The 19,057-nt window shown below is 37.3% G+C and overlaps 1 protein-coding gene across 7 annotated transcripts; it reads left to right on the forward strand.

Moving 5' to 3' along the window:
* The first annotated feature begins 1,460 nt into the window (after positions 1 to 1,460).
* Positions 1,461 to 17,071, forward strand: LOC143861112 (Pseudouridine synthase family protein). Of its 7 annotated transcripts, none has more exons than XR_013239891.1 (14): positions 1,461 to 1,602; positions 1,696 to 1,739; positions 1,869 to 1,946; positions 3,041 to 3,141; positions 4,159 to 4,246; positions 7,158 to 7,236; positions 7,594 to 7,676; positions 8,497 to 8,562; positions 11,364 to 11,420; positions 13,006 to 13,131; positions 13,850 to 14,100; positions 15,416 to 15,564; positions 15,910 to 15,960; positions 16,570 to 17,070. XR_013239891.1 is itself a non-coding variant. In XM_077372021.1 (13 exons), the coding sequence occupies exons 1-12, from the start codon at positions 1,512 to 1,514 to the stop codon at positions 15,516 to 15,518; spliced, it is 1,167 nt and encodes a 388-aa protein (XP_077228136.1). In that variant the 5' UTR covers positions 1,461 to 1,511; the 3' UTR covers positions 15,519 to 15,564; positions 16,570 to 17,069. The 7 variants fall into 7 exon arrangements, 3 of the variants coding, with proteins under 3 accessions (XP_077228136.1, XP_077228134.1, XP_077228135.1); XR_013239892.1 differs by having other exon boundaries at positions 7,597 to 7,676; positions 15,781 to 15,960; XR_013239890.1 differs by having other exon boundaries at positions 15,781 to 15,960; positions 16,570 to 17,069.
* Positions 17,072 to 19,057: the final 1,986 nt, after the last annotated feature.

Consider the following 19,057-nt stretch of genomic DNA (forward strand, 5'->3'; position numbering starts at 1 on the left):
CCGGCAACCAAACGGAGCATCTTCACGGTAGAGATCTGGAAAAACCCGATTAAGAATAAGCCACACCACAATCTGCACAGCATCACCACGTTATAATGAAAAAATGTGGTCGCAATGATTCTTTGAAGAATCAAAGAATTGCTTTGACTGAAAATTCAATTATTGAACACGTAGAAAATGAACACGTAGAAAACCCTTGCCTGACATCTACTTGTAGTAGGAGATTGGATTTTTCATTACATTAGTGTCATTTAATCCGGTTATAACCGAAGGTGCAATTGAATTCAAATGGTGATGACAAGCTGATAAAAGCAAGTTATTTTGGTTCTCACCAAGTTTATTCCAGTTGTCCACAAAAACATTAGATCCATTCGTGTGATGGATCTAAATGCTTTTTAGCCAAATCCAAGTTGTTATGGATTTTTCATTGTGTTTATTCCTGAATTTATCTGCAATTTTTCTAGGCCGCTGATATTTCCCCCCATCCCCCCGTAAACGGATAAAATCCCCCCCCCCCCCCCCCACCCCCCCCACCTTTAACGGTTTATGTGAGAGTGGTTCGCTGCTTTAGGATAAATTCACCCCTATAATGTTTTTCTTTTGCCTTTAAAACCTAACGAATAACGTTATGGGGGGAGGGGATTTTTTCCATCAGAGTGGGGGAAAATATCATTTCCCTTTTTCTAATGTTTGGTTATTTAATTTGGGTTGAATTAAAACTCGAACTTTGGGCTCTTTTCAAATTTCTTTCATATTAGTTGGGTTTTATTCCTTTTAGTAATCAATTGTTTTTTTTATCGGTCCGTGCAACGCACGGGTTTGCAACTAGTATATCTTAAGACACATGAGACACATGAGGAGTCCATTTAAGATATATGAGACGAGAGAGAAAGACACATGTGGAGTTCATTTAAGATATATGGGAGTCGATTTCTCACTCCCCTAATTAATAACCAAGAAATTAGGGCAGTGATAAATCGACCCCCATCTATCTTAAATCGACCCCTTTTTAATGTAAAACCTTAGAATTGAATAAAGTTGCCATCTTAAAAACCGTGCAAGCGTATGACCCACACGCCCTAATGTTTTAGGTTAAAAGGGGTCGATTTAAGATGTACGGTGTCCATTTATCACTCACCAGAAATTATATGATGTGTGGCCCTATAAACCCTTTTCTTTTTTTCTTCAAAAAGTACAGTGCGGCCCATTCAATAGGATGATCTAAACCGTCCATTTGTTGGGCCACAACCTAAATAGGTTTAACCCCAGAATCATTTTGATAGGATGACTTCTATAGATCGGAGGGCTAGGATCATCCTATCAAAATGGTTTTTGGGGCACAACCTACTTACCTTGTGGCCCAACAAATGGACGGTTTGGATCATCCTATGAAGCGGGCCCTACCATACTTTTCGATAAATACGGGTTCATACAGTCACACACTCACACATCATATAAAATCTCAAAATAACAATACCTACGCCCAAAATATCGGAAATACCAGAAGAGAAATGAAAAGGAAAAGAGAAGGTGAAATGGAGACGATCGTATGGCAAACCCCTGCAAATCCACCTGAATCCCACGACTACATTTCTCGCAACGGTAATAGAACAAAACCCTAACCCTAATCTCTCTCTCTCTCTCTCTCTCTATGAATTCAAAATTTTTAAAATTTGGAGGGAATTCTATGTGCAGGGAGGCGCCACGTCAGACCTTACTACTTTGAGTTCATCTCCCATGTAAATTCACTGCATCTCACTCTCATTATCTTCTCTTATTTTCTTCTTTTCCCTGTTTCTTCATTGAAACCCTAGTTTTCTTAACCAAACCCTAGATTTTAGCGATGACATGTTGTTTTGATTTTGTAGGTGAAATCGCGATGGGCCGGAAAAACCATTGTCGATCTCTTTGCCGATGAGTTTAAGGGACGTCCTTACGATTATTATGTATGTTTATTACTTCCATTTTTCTTTTCTTTAAAAAAAGTTCTCTACTTGTTGAATTTTGCTAAAATAGAGAAAGGAAATGATAGAAGAAATATATTTTATTTATGGGTTTTGCTTAGGGCACTTGTTAAGGTGCATTGGAAACATAATTTTACACCCATTCCCAATGAAAAAGTTTTGAAACGTTTGTACAATTATCAAAACATTATCAAAATGGCTGTAAAATTATGTTTCCAATGCACCGTAACGAGTGCCCTAGATCACTCGTGGGCACTCATTAGCAAAACCCGTAGTATGCGAATTGTTGGTTTTTCAGCTTACTCTTGGTCCAGCTTGAGCCTTATTTAACGGCTCATTTCTCATGAACGTGTGCATTGCATTATGTGTTAGAATATGTGAGATCTCACTGTTGGATTGGGTTGAGATTCATCGTTGGATCATCTTGGTGATAAATTAAGCAAATTAGTTAATTGAGGTAACCTAGACAGATTAGGCGACTAGATTAGATTAGCAATCTGGTTAGATTAGGATATTCTATTCTTATGTCTTTACACAGTTATCGCTTGTTACTATGTTTGTCATGTAAGTGCTCTATAATATAAGCGCACTTTGAGATTGATTGTAATCTAAGAAAGCAAAGATTAGTGAAAATCTCCTTTGATTTTATCATTACGTTATGATTCTTTTCTGTCTTTCATTATGGGTATTGTTTTTGCTAACTTGGGAATTCAGGCTCGACGTGATGTGAATTCTACGTTTAAGAAAAGGCTGTAGTAGATAAATTAAAACAAGAGGAGCTTTTCGATGTTTGAATTTTCATTATCACGGAAACAGCCTCTCTGCAAAGCAGGGGTAAAGCTGCGTACCTCTAGCCCTCCCCAGACCCCGCAATGGCGGGAGCCTCATGCACTGGGCTGCCCCTTTTTTTTATTATTGAAATCCGTTCTAGTTCATACCTCATAGTTTGAGGTGGGACTAGTTAGGTATATCTACATATTACATAGATGCATGCATTATGATCAGCTCATTTTGGTAAATGATTTTGGATTTCAAGTTAGTTGGTTCTGACTTGGTAATTGTGTTTAATAATACAGGTTAGTGCTGTCAAGTCTGGAAGGATCCAAGTGGACGGACAAATGGTGGATGTTTCTTATATAGTTCAATCATCACAAAAGATAAGCCACTTTGTACACAGGTTTGTCACTTCGTTGTGTTCTCTAGACCTGTTGGCAGCATTCCAGGTTAACTTGTGTTATTCATACGATTTGGAAGAACATTATGATTTGCTATGCCGATGATAAAATCACTTGGTTGGTTCGAAAGGAAATGCCACAAAATGTAATTGAAGAGTAATAAGACTGATATGGCTATTTTTTATGTCAAGATTTGGTTATGGATGATCCAAATAGCTCTATATCTATGTGGTGTCAGAACATAGCTAGTCAACTTAGATTTTGGAATCGATAGATCCATCTAATTTCTAGAGGTTGTCTTCATATGTTAACCTCATGTCACTGGAGAATATAGCGGCTGTGAGAATTCTAATTTGTTATCTGTGAAAGGACTGCTATAAAGTGGTCTGCTTTAATTGCTTGAACCTAGTGCAATCTGTACAGCCTCTTTCTTAGTATTCATAGGCACTTCATATGATTGCTCTCTTGTTACAACCGAGATGTCTGTAACAATTTTTAGAATATGAATTGCTGATTTCATTGGCACTTTCATCAACTCTGTTCCATCACCTTCATCTTATCTGGGATGGAAAGGAAAATGGGGGAAAAGTGAAATTTGCTAGCGTCCATCGCAGAAGGCATTTCACGGATGTTCTGTTGCATGTGAGAGCAGCCACCTCTTGAATGAAGACAAAATCTGCTGAAAAGTGAGCCTGTGTGGCTGCTCTCACATGCAAAAGACCATCTGTATTGTGATGGACGCTAGCAAATCCCGGGAAAAGTTGGAAGGAGCAAGAAAAATAGTGCTTCAAGGGGAGAAGTATCAATCTCTTTGGATAGTGATAGCACTACAGACAGGTTCTACTGAACTGTGCTTCAATTCCTACATAATAGTGTGCATAGTAATTTAGTATATTATTGTTTATGCATCATTGAAGATCATGTGAGTTTTGCGTTCATTGTTGCTTCTAATTCTTATGCTACAACTGAGCCCATCCAGTTATCTATACAAAATTTCTAAGATGGAGTTAATGGTGTAGGCACGAACCACCAGTGATGGCCTGGGGTGTCTCAATTCTACAAAAAGAGCCTGATGTTCTAACTGTTTGTAAGCCGGCTTCTGTTCCTGTAAGCAAATCCTAAGGCCTTTTCTGAGTCTCAAGATGTTATCAGCTTCTTCACATGACTATAGAGTTTTTATTTTATTTTCTACTTTCATACATCCATGTTAATTTTCTTTGATTATTGTACTTTACCTAACATATTGTTTGAATTCATTTTCACTATGACAGCTATTTTGTTGGGTCAGATGCATTTGTGTACTGCTCTTATATGTGGAATTTCTTTACTTGCTTTTTATAAATAATCATTATTATGAAATGTATCTTTAAACAAATTTAGTGTATCATGTCTTACATTATTTGAATTTGATTAACTATATTTCAAATTAAGTACCATGTTTTAGCATGCATGCGCACAAACATGTGTGAATGATGAATCAAGTAAGAAGTCTTGGTCCAACTGTGATTCCCAATATGGATATGGATACTAATATAGACATGGGAATGGAAATACAACTCGACATTTTCCAAAGTCTAGGACATGGATACAGATATGGGTATCCCATTGCACAAGGTAAGACACACGAATGTAAAAATAAAATCCCATAAAACTTAATAGATTTAACTTGGAAGATGTAATTAGTAATAAATTTAAAATGGCATCTACAAGGCTCTTAAAATTATAATTGCAAATATGCAACACTAACAAGCAAAAGCATGGTAGTTAATTGAAGATACCTATTTCGAGCTCCAAAAGTATCCATGAAGTACCTAAAGCGAGTATCGGTGGCGTATCATGTCAGACATGATATGTTGGACCTACACAAGTATTCATGTATCATAGTCATGGCTAAATGTTTTTTCGATAAATATATTTTTTCACTTCAGAGTTGCCTTTGTTGATAGAGGGCGAGCCTTGGCGCAACGGTAAGGTTGCTCCATTTTGACCTGGTGGTCACGGGATCGAGTCACGGAAACAGCCTCTCTACAAAGCTGGGTTAAGGCTGCGTACATCTAGCCCTCCCTAGACCCCGCAATGGCGGGAGCCTCCTGCACTGGACCGCCCTTTTTTAGTTGCCTTTGTTGATAATATTATAACTTATAAGTGGGCAATGTGGATTTTGATGGTAATTATTTCTAGTGGTGAACTTGGAATTGTAACTTCCTGCGGCCCTAATGGGACCTTCAACAGGTTCTACTCACCCCTCTCAGAGATTGAAAAATTATAAATCCTATAGAAGCTTTACCTCCTTGCATATTTGACAGGAAGCTTTTCATCTGTAGAAGCAAAGGGCTGTTGCGAGCTATTACCCCACCACACAGCGCGCCTCTCTAATTCGAGCTTGTTAATATGAACTGCACACCGATCATTCCTCAAATGGACCAGTTAGAGTGACCAAGTGGAGTGGAAATGTTCAGTTGTTGTATGTCTATACACTCCAGGATTGGGAAACGTTCAGTTGTTGTACGTCTATACACTCTAGGATTGGGAAGTGTTACTTTGGCCACACACACACACACACAAAACGGCAGCTGCAGTCGCTGAACCTACTTGGATCCCAACAAGTTCTTAGAATATCTTGATGTAGACACTTGCATGACTTCTGCTTTATACGAAGACAATCAATGTGCCATATGGTTATTTCGACATTGGCATGCTAGATAAAACATATTAATGCGTATTACCATAACTGCATAACAATTCATAACGGGAAACAGGTAACCTGGAAGAATAAAATCCAAGGCATGCCTTCATAGTATTAAATCGATGACTTTCTAAATGAACCAATACCCTTTTAATGCATTAATCGTGGGCTTCAGTTTGTGGGAGTATTGTAGAGAAAGTATATCCATTCTCAGTTATTTATTCAGTGGCTACCCATTGTCTTTGTTGTCTTGTGATTGTTTGTACTTGATTATTGTCAATGTAATATCAGTGATCACATTTGCAGCTACAGTTACACATAGCGAGACTCTTATCTAGCACTAGAATGTAACTATAAGATTGCCAGTGTATTGGAACTATTAAAGTAATACTACTGCAACTTTGTACCATACGTACAATGGGTTGCATAAGTTGTAGAGCAGGAAATACCGAAAGCACTACTGATTAGTGTTTTTTTGTTATTTTTCGTGTTGAATAATTGGTAGAGTCAGTGGCAATGCGACTTTCAAGCTTCTTAGAGCCTGACTGTACTTTTATTATAATCGAGGTGGGTTCCCTCAATGTTGTTTGACTTCTGATTAAGGGAACGGGCCACCTTAGGCGGGTTCCCTCAATGTTGTTTGACTTCTGATTAAGGGAACGGGCCACCTTAGGCACTACCACCAACTGTCTTAGATTTTGATATAAACCATCTCAGTTGGTGCTTGTGGTGTCTTCACAAAGTGATTGGTGCCTGAAAGGAGCTACTTAACCAAAGATTTAGGATGGTTATTATATGCAGTGCACTCATCTGTCTAATTTAGTTCATGCTTAAGGCTTTTGACCATGTATGCATATTTTCAGTGAAGTTTTGTATTATTTTCACTGTCTGTTCTTTTATGTCTGAAGAATTGTTTTCTTCCAAGAGCACCATCAGCTATTTCTTTTTCCTTTTTATTATTTTTTATTTTTTATTATGTCGAGTTTGACTTGATTTCGTAGGTTCTTTATATGTGATGAAGTTTTCTTTGGAGTGAAATGCCAAAAGTCTCCCCTATATTGTGGCTCAATGATAAATACTCTGTCTCCCCTTTTGGAATGGCGCATTCTATTTTTTTTTATAATGATTGAAAACAATGCTAAGCTTCCTTAAAAGAAATTAAGGAAACCTCCCTGGTTTAAGGGATTTTTTTAATTTCAAAATGCTCCGTTAATGTTGAACTGAGGAGGGCTTCAGTCGTTTTTTCCGCTAATCACCTTTTATGTAATTTCTCTGCTTGGAACCCCATCTGGAATTTCAGGTTTTTAATTTTCTGCGTTTTATCTTTGGCAGGTACATCCATGTGGTCAATATCGTAAGAACACTATTGTTGGCATTCTGCAGGCTGAACATGGTTTAGCACCGCTTTTTCGTATCCAAATAAACTGCATATGGAAACAAATATCGTAAACTTTCATCAACATAATTTAGAGTTATATTTTCTTTTCCAGTTTATGATTAACTATGAATCTTGTTTAAATATTATATTTTCTTTGATTGTTTTCTCTTGGCGCAACGGTAAGGTTGCTCCATTGTGACCTGGTGGTCAGGGGTTCAAGTCATGGAAACAGCCTCTCTGCAAAGCAGGGTAAGGCTGCATACATCTAGCCCTCCCCAGATCCCGCAATGGCGGGAGCCTCGTTCACTGGGCCGCCCTTTTGATTGTTTTCTCTTATGTGTGCATCTTTGGTCTTCGTATTTTTTCCTTGACTCATAAATCATTTATCAGCAGTGCATCGGCTTGATCGCCTGGTTTCTGGACTCCTTATCTTGGCCAGAAATGCTACTAAAGCAGACCACTTCAGGCAAGAGGTATTTTAAGTACCTATACATGAATTTATTTGAAATTGCATTTCCTTTTGGAGATATTCCTTTATGACTGTGAAGTTACTAGTAACCCTTCAATGTGGTGATTGGATCATTGGATTACTGACAAATGTTGTTCTTGGCATTTTCTTGCTGATGGAAAATCTTATGAGATTATAATTTTTAGGTTTTCATTTTTTTTTGTTGGAAAAATACAAGGTAAAATAGGAAAATAGCAATAAAATAAATAAATAGAAAATAAGTTATTAGGTATAAATTTAAGTTAATTATCAGCTACTTAAGGTTAACTGTAACTAATCTTGTAACTTTATTCTTTTATTCTAATTTTATTAATAATATAAATTTTTTATTTTTAGTTATTCTTTAAAAAATTGATTCAATTTATTATTATTCTTTACCTATTTTAAGTTAAGTATTAAAAATAGAAAAATAAAACAATGTTTTATATTACAATGGAAATTAATCGTTTCTATAGAAAAATTTGCGAATTAAAAATTGACAGAAAATATAGATAGAATGGTCGGAACTGGGCAAATTGGGCCTCCCCTTGTTGGCCTATATGACATGTGTGCATTGGGTCATGATTGTTTTCGCTCATCAGTATGAGATCATCTCGCTAGTTGATCTCTAAAACTATATAAAATCTTAGTAAATTTCTTTGGCCTTTCGTGCTTATGGTACTGCTTTGCTTCAACTTTTGCTAGTAGATTTTGATTACTGTGATGTTACCTTGGTATGCTATTCTAACGTTTCAACATCTTGCTTAGTGCATACAATGAGTCTGTTCTGTGTTCATTGACTGCAGATTGAGGCTGGGAAGGTACGGAAACAATATATTGCAAAGGTTGTTGGTGTATTTCCCGAGGAAGAGGTATCTAGTTAATTTCTTTGCGGGGCTTCGCTGTTATTATGTGTACCATTAAGTATTTTTGTACGTAGAGTCTTAGACCAATCCTTGAAGTAGATCACGTTGGTTTCCTATTGGGTTAACTACATTAATATTACTATACTATTCCTTTACTTTGAAGTTTATTCGTATCTTAATATTTTCCAAATTTTATGACATCCTCTTAATTGCATGCAAAATGTGCTGCATGCGAGAATCAAAGAAAAAATGTGATGCATGTATTACACATAAATATTTATATGAATTACTTGAAATTTGGTGTACTAAATTACTAGGCGCGACAATACATGTTGCTAGGTGTTCGGTGTTTTTAAACCATTATGGATGGTTGTCTTGCTTATGTGATGGTTTCTAAGTGTATATTTGTGCTTATTCTAGAATTTCTTGAAAATTTATCTTTAAATTCTATGTTTCCGTGATTTTACAGGATGTCCACCGAAATTTTCAACCGAAACTGAAATGTTTCTGATAACTCCCACCATCGATAACGCAATGACTAACATTGAGGGAGTCACCCTCAACGATGAGAAACTGATCCGTAAGCCTAATACCACATCGCAACACCTGAACCTCAACCTTGTTGAAATCCTTCTCACTGATCGACCCATAATAGGCCCATCTGTCCTCATTGTTCAAGCTTTGGATAAGGCCTCCGATTCCCACTAGACTCCGGTTTCTTAAGCTAGAGCCATCAAAATTTAGCATTAGAAACCCAGGAGTCCATCTAGTAGAAGGCTGCCTAACTATACGCTTGCTGAGCCTAATCTCCTTCCAAGAACTATAAAAGAAAGATCATCAATATGCCTCTGAAAATCGGGAGCACCGCAGCCCACTGGGCGATTGAAGGAAATATTTGTTGCCGAATGCTACCAACCCCTCTGAAAACTCCATAAAAATTCCCATGTTTCTTTCCTTCCAGACAAGCCAAAGCGTGGCATTGAGAAGCAAGCAATAGAAAGTCGTACCTCTAGCTGACGAAGTAACTGAAGCCCAAGACTCGAGCATGGTCACGAATGTGCTCAGGAAAAACCCAACTCACCCGGGATAAGCCAAAAACAAAATACCAATACTCTTTTGCAAAACCACAATGAAGGAACAAAATGATCCACAGTCTCCCCATAAGCAATATAGAGGATAGAATGATCACCAATAATCCTCCCACTACTCCAAAGATGATCAAACATAAGGATCTTGTCCAAACACACAACCCAACAGAAGCATTCACCCTATGCAGTGCCGGCACCTCCCAAGCCCTCGTGGCACTAGAGGGGGGAGGTTGACAGGACTAGCTGGCTATAAAAGGACTGGATAGTGAACCTCTCCTCATAGGCGCACTCACTCAGCCTCTCCTTACTCATGCCGTCTCAAGTCTCTCCTTCTCAAACCTCCTTACCCCTCTCACACGACATTACAAAGTACAAACTAATATTCCATGGAAAAAAATAATCATGGGCGCCAAAAATGGCCTTAGAATTCGAATTTAGTGAAAAGGCATTCATTTTTAATAAATTTTGAGATCTTTAATCATGTGAGGAATTCAATTTTTTTTAAGAATCTAACCAAATAAAAAATAAACTCATGACCTATACTAAATGCACCTAGCCAATGTACTATGTGTTTCGCCTTTGGTATTATTAAAAATAAAAAGATGTATATCTAAAATATTGTAATTTAAGAGAAATTATATGATGCCCGACCGTCAAGTCCCGTGAAGGTGGTACTTCAAAAGTACCACCCTTGATATTTGATCCAACAGCAGCCTCTTAAAAAGTGGGTAGCTGTTGGATCAAATATCAAGGGGGTACCGTTTTGACGGTACTTGACGGTCGGGCACCATATAAAAACTCGTAACTTAAATAGAAAAAGACAAGTTTTTTTTTATATATTCCCTAAACTTACAAGCATTTTCATCCCAATTTATTCATGAAACCAAACCTTGTGACTATGCATGCCGCTAAGGGTTTATGTGCCCATTTTTTTCTTTATATTTTTTCATATTTATCATTCTTTTATGTTTGATATTGCATTCATTGATCTAGATCTATGTGTGTATACTTGTTTTTATTTTTAAAATTTTTTAATCTTATATTTGTTATTTTCTTCACTTTCTTGCATGCATCGGTTATTTTCTCAATGATAAATATATTTCATATTGGGCATGTGCCAATGTGCTAATGTGTCGTATTATTATGACTAATTTATTGGTTTCCAAGCCTCTCATACCTTTTTTTAGTATCATGGTAAATAACAATAGACTAATATTTGTGCATCACTATTTGAATTTTTAATATTTATTTTCTACTACCATAGTACTTTTGTGCAAGTTACCTCGCATTAGTCTATTACATTCTTTCCCATGCACTTCTAGTCCTAGTAGCAGATAGAGAAATAGAACATGTTATCCTGTCCAGAAGCTGATACACATTGATATTAAATCCAGTGATTCCTAATCAAAATCTAATACAACCCATTCTACTTCAATATTGTAAAAGTTTGCTTAGAAGTCCATGTGGTATATCTTCAAAATATTGTTTGGATTTTTTTGTCATTAACTAGTTTGCACCTTTCCCTTTAATATTGATATTTTTGTAGTTCTTATTCATCATTACACAACCATATCTTAATAGCTGCTTTACCTTCAAAATATTGTTTGAATATTTATTTGTCATTAACCAGTACACCCCTTTTGCTTAAATATTGATATTCTTGTAGTTCTTATTCATCATTGCACAAGCCATATCTTAATATCATTATTTTCTTTTCAGCAAGTTGTCAATGCGAATGTAAATTATAATGGCCGAGATGGAAGGAGCTCGGTAGAGGTAACTCTTTCTAACCTATCTATTATCATTTTGGTGATAATAGTATGGTCACAAATATTTGTCTCGGAAATTTCTTGGCAAGAGTATAACTTGGGAGTTTCTAATGTTTTTGTCATTCGGTTTATATTGGGAAAATACTAGGAGATAGAATATTTGAAAATTTATACAATTTAAGAAAAATGAGAAATGCAAAAGTGAAATTATTGCAAAATATTTTGCAGTAAAAGGTGAAAATAGCAATATAATGATATTTTTAAATCTCGGGATAATTTTTTTCTTGTTTTATCAAAATATGGTGAGAAAACCACAATATTTTGGAAAAAGTTGGAACTGTAAAAAATTAAGTGGAAGACACCCGACTTGAGACCTATATGTAAGATAGCCAATAGTGCAGCTTGGCTTGGCACTTTACACACTATCTCCATTGTTTTTTTTTTTTGATGGGCAAGCTGGGGTTAGGCAGACCCCTACCGGATATATTAATAAAAAGAGAGATACAGCATGAAAGGCAAAAGGCAAACCCCCAACAGAAGGGGAAAACAAAGAAGGGCTCCAAAAGGAGAACCAAAATAAACACAAAGGAGGGCAAGAGGACCCTCAACCCAAAAAGACAAGACCACCCAAATGGGGAAATAAAAGAAAACAATCAGGCACCCCGAGACAAGCCCCAAAGGCCAAAAATTATCCTAATTTTAGAGGGGGTCTTGAAATGGAGGGAAGCACACATTTAGGAGATGGTCAAAGGAACGAAACTGGGGATTTCCCTTTCTTATCCTTTTTCTGAACTGATTGCCATGAAACATCTATGAGGTGAGAGTCCGAAGAGGAAGGAGCTACTGAATTTGAAGTTTCTGCAGGAGTATCAGAACCAAGGCCTTCAAAGGCTGAGAATTTATTTCCAAATTGAATAGCATTCCTATGATGAGGCATGGGTGGACTAAAGCTGGTCCGAAGAGGGGAATTCCTTGCCAAGTTCTGATTTGGAACTTCATATTGATGGAGGACTGAACCCGAAATCTCAGTGACAATTTCAGAATGGATTCTGCTGACTGGTCTCCATTCTTTCTTTGGCTGAGGTTGAACATGATTTGAGTGAACTTGGCAAGCTTTGGTACTATGACTAAAGTCCTTGCAAAATGAACAGGAACTCGGTTTCCAATCATAATCAATTTGCTGAATAATCTCATCTGAGGAGGTACGAAGCTTTATAGAATCTGAGAGGGATTGTTCAGCACTTACTAGCATACATAGCCTTGCGTAATTCAGCCTAGATGACTCAGCTGTTTGAGTGTCCATGTAGAGGGGCTTACCAATCAAGCTAGCAATTCTACTTAGACAATGATGGTTCCAAAACTTTAGATGGAGCCCATGAAGCTTGATCCAAATTGGAATTTCCATGAGTTTTTTCTTTTCCATGGTGGTATTCGGATCCCATCTTTGAAGAATCAATGGCCTTCCCCCATAATTTTGACCATTCTCCTCTAGGACACTATCTCCATTGTTGTCATGGTGTATGTTGTCAAGAGAAGGGTTATGTTTAGGGAGAGCCATGTGTCACAGCCTTACAGGTTTCTCTTTTATGCAGGTGGCCAATGAACATAGCGATAAACCTTTAAAGGGGAAAACTGCATGTACAAAGTTTACTAGGATTAGCACCAATGGAACTCATAGTGTGATCTTGTGTGAACCCATCACTGGCCGAACTCATCAGGTAAGAGACACTTTGGTTTCTTAGGCAGTTTTAGTCCTGGAATTTCGACGTCCATATTTCTTTGTGAAAATAAAAAACATTCTCTAGTTTAGAATACCGACTGCACTCTAGTAAAAATTGAAAACTAGGCAGTAGAATTGATAAATGCCTTCCAACTTTTTCGTTTATCACTTTTTGTGCCTTTTTTATCCTGGAATTTCTAAACAATTTTCAAATGTAGGATGGATTCGTCATGTCACCCAAAGTGGCTTACCCCTTTTTTCGTGTAAAAGCAATTTAATTTCTAATTTCCTTCACTTGCTTGAGTGACTAGGCAGTAGAATTGATAAATGCCTTCCAACTTTTTCGTTTATCACTTTTTGTGCCTTTTTTATCCTGGAATTTCTAAACAATTTTCAAATGTAGGATGGATTTGTCATGTCACCCAAAGTGGCTTACCCCTTTTTTCGTGTAAAAGCAATTTAATTTCTAATTTCCTTCACTTGCTTGAGTGTTGTCTATCTGGGAGTTGATTTTCTTTCTTTATTTCTCTTATTTCTTTTCTAGCTTAATATATATATATTTTTTTACCTCATTTACATGCACTTATTGGTTGGTGACTTGATCATCCTTGGCTAGATTGGGAGATTTTGCTTGCCTATTTCATTCATGATATCTAATTGCTTGGAAATGTTTGAAATTGAAAATCCTTAACCATTTTGTTAATCTGATGATGTAGATTCGTGTTCATCTCCAATATACAGGCCATCCTATAGCCAACGACATGCTCTACCTATCTGAAAATGTTGCCCGTCGCTCTACTCTTGGAACAGGTGCTGATAAAGCCCCTATCTCATGTGCACCTCAGCATTCATTGTGTCCCAGTTTTCCTAGCGACGATGGTTTTACTGAAGTCAAAGAAATGCATTTGAACGAAGACTTCGTCATCGACCCTATGTGTACGAACTGTCCTGATTTGGCTCCCAAAGGGTAAGACGCTTCTATTGTTTTATAGAGTATATGACATAGTTTAATACTTTTTACCATTTACCAATAATTAGGTGGTTTGTTTGACAAATGTCACACGTTTTAGAAGAAAGATATTAAGATGAAAAAGGGAAGAGATGAAAGTCTTAGGGGATAAAAGGAGAGGAGAAAAACATGAGTAATATCTCACAATCGCCCTTCTGATATTTTAACATCAGGGGGCTAATTTTTACTAAATAACCAAACAACCTTTTATTGACACTACAGTGACTTTAACACCTCCCCCTCCTCTCCCTCCCTCCCTCCCTCCTCTCAAGCTGGAGTATAAATATCATGAATGCCCATATCGGAACGAATGAAATCCAACCTATTAAAGGTTACAATTTAAGTAAAACTATCTGCCAATTGATTTTTGGAATGTATAATTAGAGTTTCCACTTCCTTCTTTATCACTCTGTCCGGTACAAAATGTTAGTCAATCTCAATGTAATTGGTCTGCTCTTAAAAAAACAGGATTATTTGCAATATGTGTAGCTTCTTGACTCCAGCCTATTTTATTGCTAAAAGGCCCATTTTCTTGTGCTCCCATAGTTAGTTATATAAATGTCTTCAATACTTTCTTCAGATGGTGCCACGCAAGAATAGAGGGAAAAAAAATAATCTTCAGTAGCCTGAATATGGTTAACACCTCTTGCTGGTATTCCAAAACACTTTGATTTTCTGGCAAATTACCGAGCCTTTGTAGTTCTGACCCGATTTGAGTCATCCAGAGTCTGAACTTGCAAAGAAGCCCTACAATTGGACCATGGTAACCTCAATTGACATTTGAATTTTTTTTAGGAAGCTGATGACCTTTTGGTTTGCCAGTGTTTTGGCCAATCAATTGAACAAGCCCATGGTGCTTTTATCGATCTTTATTCCAGTACCCAAATTAGTTACTTTGTTTCACTGGAAACCGAAGTTACTGGGACTAGCTTTAGGACATCATAGAAATTTAGAGGAACATGATTCCCCTTTAATTACCATTCAAAAAATAAAATAAAATGATTCCCTTTTAATAATTCATGACTATTACTGTAGAGAGAGAAGTAACCATTAGTATCTTCTTTACCTTGTTTCCAAGCGATTTGTGATTTCTGGCTAGTCGGGTGTGTGTACTTGTAAGATTATACTACTTATACTACCTCTTTTAGTAAGCAAATAAGATTAGCTAGAAAGTTTTTTTTCATTACCCGATCTCAATATATTTTTTAATTATTTAGTCCTTAAGTTCCTTCTAATCTTCTATGTATTATTGTTGGCATTTACTGTGTTGCAGATATGATGGGCATGAGGAGGCATTATGGCTGCATTGTGTGCGGTACTCCGGACCTGGATGGGATTTTGAATGCCCATATCCAGATTGGGCAATCCTCACATAGTCATTGAGAAAAAGGATCCCTTCACAATTTTATTCTTATTGATAACGTAAGTTCATCAACAATTTATTTATTCCCATAGATGCCTCGTTTTGAAATGTGTTTGACATACGAGTGTTTACTCATGAGCACCAATATTCCTAGTAACAGTAACAATGCCCTATTCTGTCACTACAATGTTTTGATAATTGCACAAATTCACCTTGTCTTTTCTTTTTAAATTTTCTTCTTAGAGTTTTTTGATAATTGTAATAACTTTTGACAGCTGGTTAAATGATAAAAGACGAGGTGAGTTTGTGCAATTATCAAAACAAGGCGGTGCGAATATCAGTAGCCTGCATGTGTGTGCCTGCGCGTGCCGCAAGAATGTAACCTTGGTCCTGAATAATTACAGGAATGTGATCAACATGCAGAGAAGTACTCAGAGCAGAGCACGCATGATATGGTGAAAATTTATCTTTGGATTTTTTTTCTATATCTTTTTACTATGTCTTGTACTATCATCGAGAGGGCGAGCCTTGGCACAATGGTAAGGTTGCTCTATTGTGACCCGGTGGTCACGGGTTCGAGTCATGGAAACAGCCTCTCTGCAAAGCAGGGGTAAGGTTGCTTACATCTAGCCCTTCCCAGACCCCACAATGGTGGGAGCCTCGTGCACTGAGCCACCCTTTTATTTATGTCTTGTACTATCATCGAACAACAAGTTTTATTTATTTAATTATTTCCCCCCTTTAATTCTGATATTCGTATATTCGTCACGTTACTTGCATTATGTGTGCTATATATGTGAATCAACCTAGAAGAAAAAATCAAATGCTGAAATTCCTTTTCTTCATTGAAGAATGATACTATGAGATTGCACCTATCCGAGACTCATATGTGACACCATGTTACTTGGCCCACCCAGGCATGGTGCAGACCATTTCATCTGGTGGGTCCCGCGGTTGGGATGCCATTGCCTGAAAATCATCTGTCCAGAAATACTTCTTGTGAACCATGGCTGATCTTTTCACAATCATCCATTTCTGATCTTTTCTTGACCATCTGTTTACAGGGTACAATTCTCACGGATGAGTGTTTCTTGGCCATCGCATCTTCACCGTGGGGCCCATTAGATCAATGGTCTGATAATGCTGACATTATATGGGTGGGTCCCATCTCTTTGTAACAGGGGCATCTCAGAACTTCTTTCTTAATCTTTGAGTCTGACTAAGCAAACCGTACTGATGGGATCAATCCTAACGATCCGACCTTATGTGGGCATTTGGGACTGTTGGATGTTGTAGATCATCATGATGCGACCCACATTTTCATGGTTTCATTCAAAACAGGCACCCCATTCTTAGGATGAATGGCAAACTAAAATCTGGGTTCAATGGTTGTGGGCTGGACCTGGGATTGCTGGTCAGATCGACAGACCTGATCACGTCCCTGTGGCACATGTGGGCCCCAAAAAGTGGCCGCTGGGAAAGAGCAATAGTTTGCATCAAACAAATCTTGTAATACTACCTTACTTTTGTATTTTATATTTTAATTGTGGTAAATGATACCCCCCTCGCCTCGGCCCTCCCCCCGCCCACGCCCCCCCTGCCCACGCACACCCACGCCTCACGACCACCAAAAATATAACGTGTAATACAATAATAGAACCTAGGATACTCTGATGATCAATTCAACATCTTATCAAAAAGATAGGGAGATGATATTTTCACTGACCCTGCATTCCGCATGCGCTCCCCTTATAACGTGATTTGATGTAAAAAGTGGGCAACTTTAATCCTTTTTGACGTCAAACACGTCATAAGGGGGGCGCATGCGAAATGCAAGACGGGTGAAAATATCATCACCCAAACGATATGCCTGGTTATATTTCATCTCTTCAGCACGTATAATAATGAGGAAAACAGCCCTACTGTTCCAAAGGAGAGAAGAACTTATTATTAACTTTTTAAGAGGAATGTTTTTATATGGTGCTAACGTTTAAGTAACTTCATAATCTTGGAAAGGTACTGGAGTGGGACCTTTCCTGGCCAATTTAGGATTCAAATGGATCCGGACACAGCATCAGGTAGATCCGCCGTCGATATCACTAAATTACGTTGGTTCAAGTAACATTTTTCATTTCTAATCAATCTGCTTTAAGTTATGCTAGAAGAACTCCACATTTTTTAAAAGTAAATATTTATTACGTTTTTTCAGAAATTCATTATTGACTTTTATATTGAATAAACTGATACATACTCAGTATGGTGTATGAGAATTAGTTGCAAAGTTGTTATTACAGAATTTTGCATTTTAAATTTGTGGGTGTTAGTTACTTGTTATGTGCTACGTAAGTGGGCTAATGGGGGTAGTGATGTAGCACTCCTTCATGCTTGCATTTAAGAAGTGTATTGTAATGAAAATGAAGGGAAGAGAATTTTTACAGCAAAGGAGACTTTGTTTAGGAGAGTTATGGTTCCTCTCGAATCGAGCCATTAGGAGGTCCGGTTGCCTCGAATCAACCACTCTCCTCCTCTTTTTCTATTTTCCGTTTGTTTGCTTGTGTTACTGCCAATTAGGCACGAGCAAACAAAACCTTCAAAATTTTGAAAAAAAATAAACAAATTCTATTTTATTTATTTTTTAAAAAATAAAAAGTTTGAAAAAGACATCTAAGTGGGGGATGGGTATCTCTTATCAGGATTCTTTTCTTCTCTTGTACTCTTCCATCTTGTTTCTCATTTTGACTGGCTAGTCTAATCGTTGAAATTCATTAAAATCAAGGAGAAGAATGATTTTTTTTTTATACTCCTTTTGGTAGGAATAGTGCTATTTCTCAGTCTCAAGTGGTTAAGAGCCAACACTGAAACGGTTTTCTCCCTACAAAACACTTACTAGCAGTCTTAAAAATGAAATCGAGAAATCGAGAAATCGATAAATCATGATTATTTTAGAATATGAAGCATCTATTGATAAAAATGTAAATATTTTCCTAGCTTGCGATTGAATTGATGAGAAAATAGAATCCTGGGTCACGAATAGCTATTCTAAAAGGACAATTCTTGGTTGAAGAATTCTTGTTTCACTTCTCCTCCATCTTACCCACATAAAAAAAAAATCAAACTTGACTAATACTCTACGTTCGATAGATTACTGTTCGGAAATCTCTTGTGCATCGGACGAAAGGAAACCAAGAAATGAATAGTTTGAATTTATGAAAAAGTGGCTCCTACTGGAGATTTTTTTCACTTATGCAGAGTCCCACCAAATGACTCCAGAGGGGCCGATGTACTTCACATCAGAAGGATTCAACGGATTTGATTGGCACGTACACTCTAGTTGGGTGTCCCATGTGATGGAAAGCATGCATTTACCATTTCCCAAAAATTAGTTGTTTATATAGATCAACGGCCTAGATTTGTCCTATCACGGTGTTTAGGGATTTCGCTTGGCACTTGGGTGCAATGCCAGCAATACCCTTTGTTTGGCCGCCAATATACATTGATACCCCGGGAGATTACTAGGGATGTCTCTTGGTTACTCATTGCATGTCTAGTGGT

The sequence above is a fragment of the Tasmannia lanceolata genome, unplaced genomic scaffold (assembly GCF_043159265.1).
Source record: "Tasmannia lanceolata isolate RefF3 unplaced genomic scaffold, GAP_Taslan_0.1 ptg000037l, whole genome shotgun sequence".
In the NCBI taxonomy this organism is placed as follows: Eukaryota; Viridiplantae; Streptophyta; class Magnoliopsida; order Canellales; family Winteraceae; genus Tasmannia; species Tasmannia lanceolata.

Bases quoted from the DNA above. Each gene is read 5' to 3' on its own strand.
- LOC143861112 (XM_077372021.1), top strand. From the start codon at position 1,512: ATGAAAAGGAAAAGAGAAGGTGAAATGGAGACGATCGTATGGCAAACC. The intron at 7,237-7,593 runs GTATCCAAATAA...ATCATTTATCAG, and splicing joins TGGTTTAGCACCGCTTTTTC to CAGTGCATCGGCTTGATCGC. The intron at 7,677-8,496 runs GTATTTTAAGTA...CATTGACTGCAG, and splicing joins CAGACCACTTCAGGCAAGAG to ATTGAGGCTGGGAAGGTACG.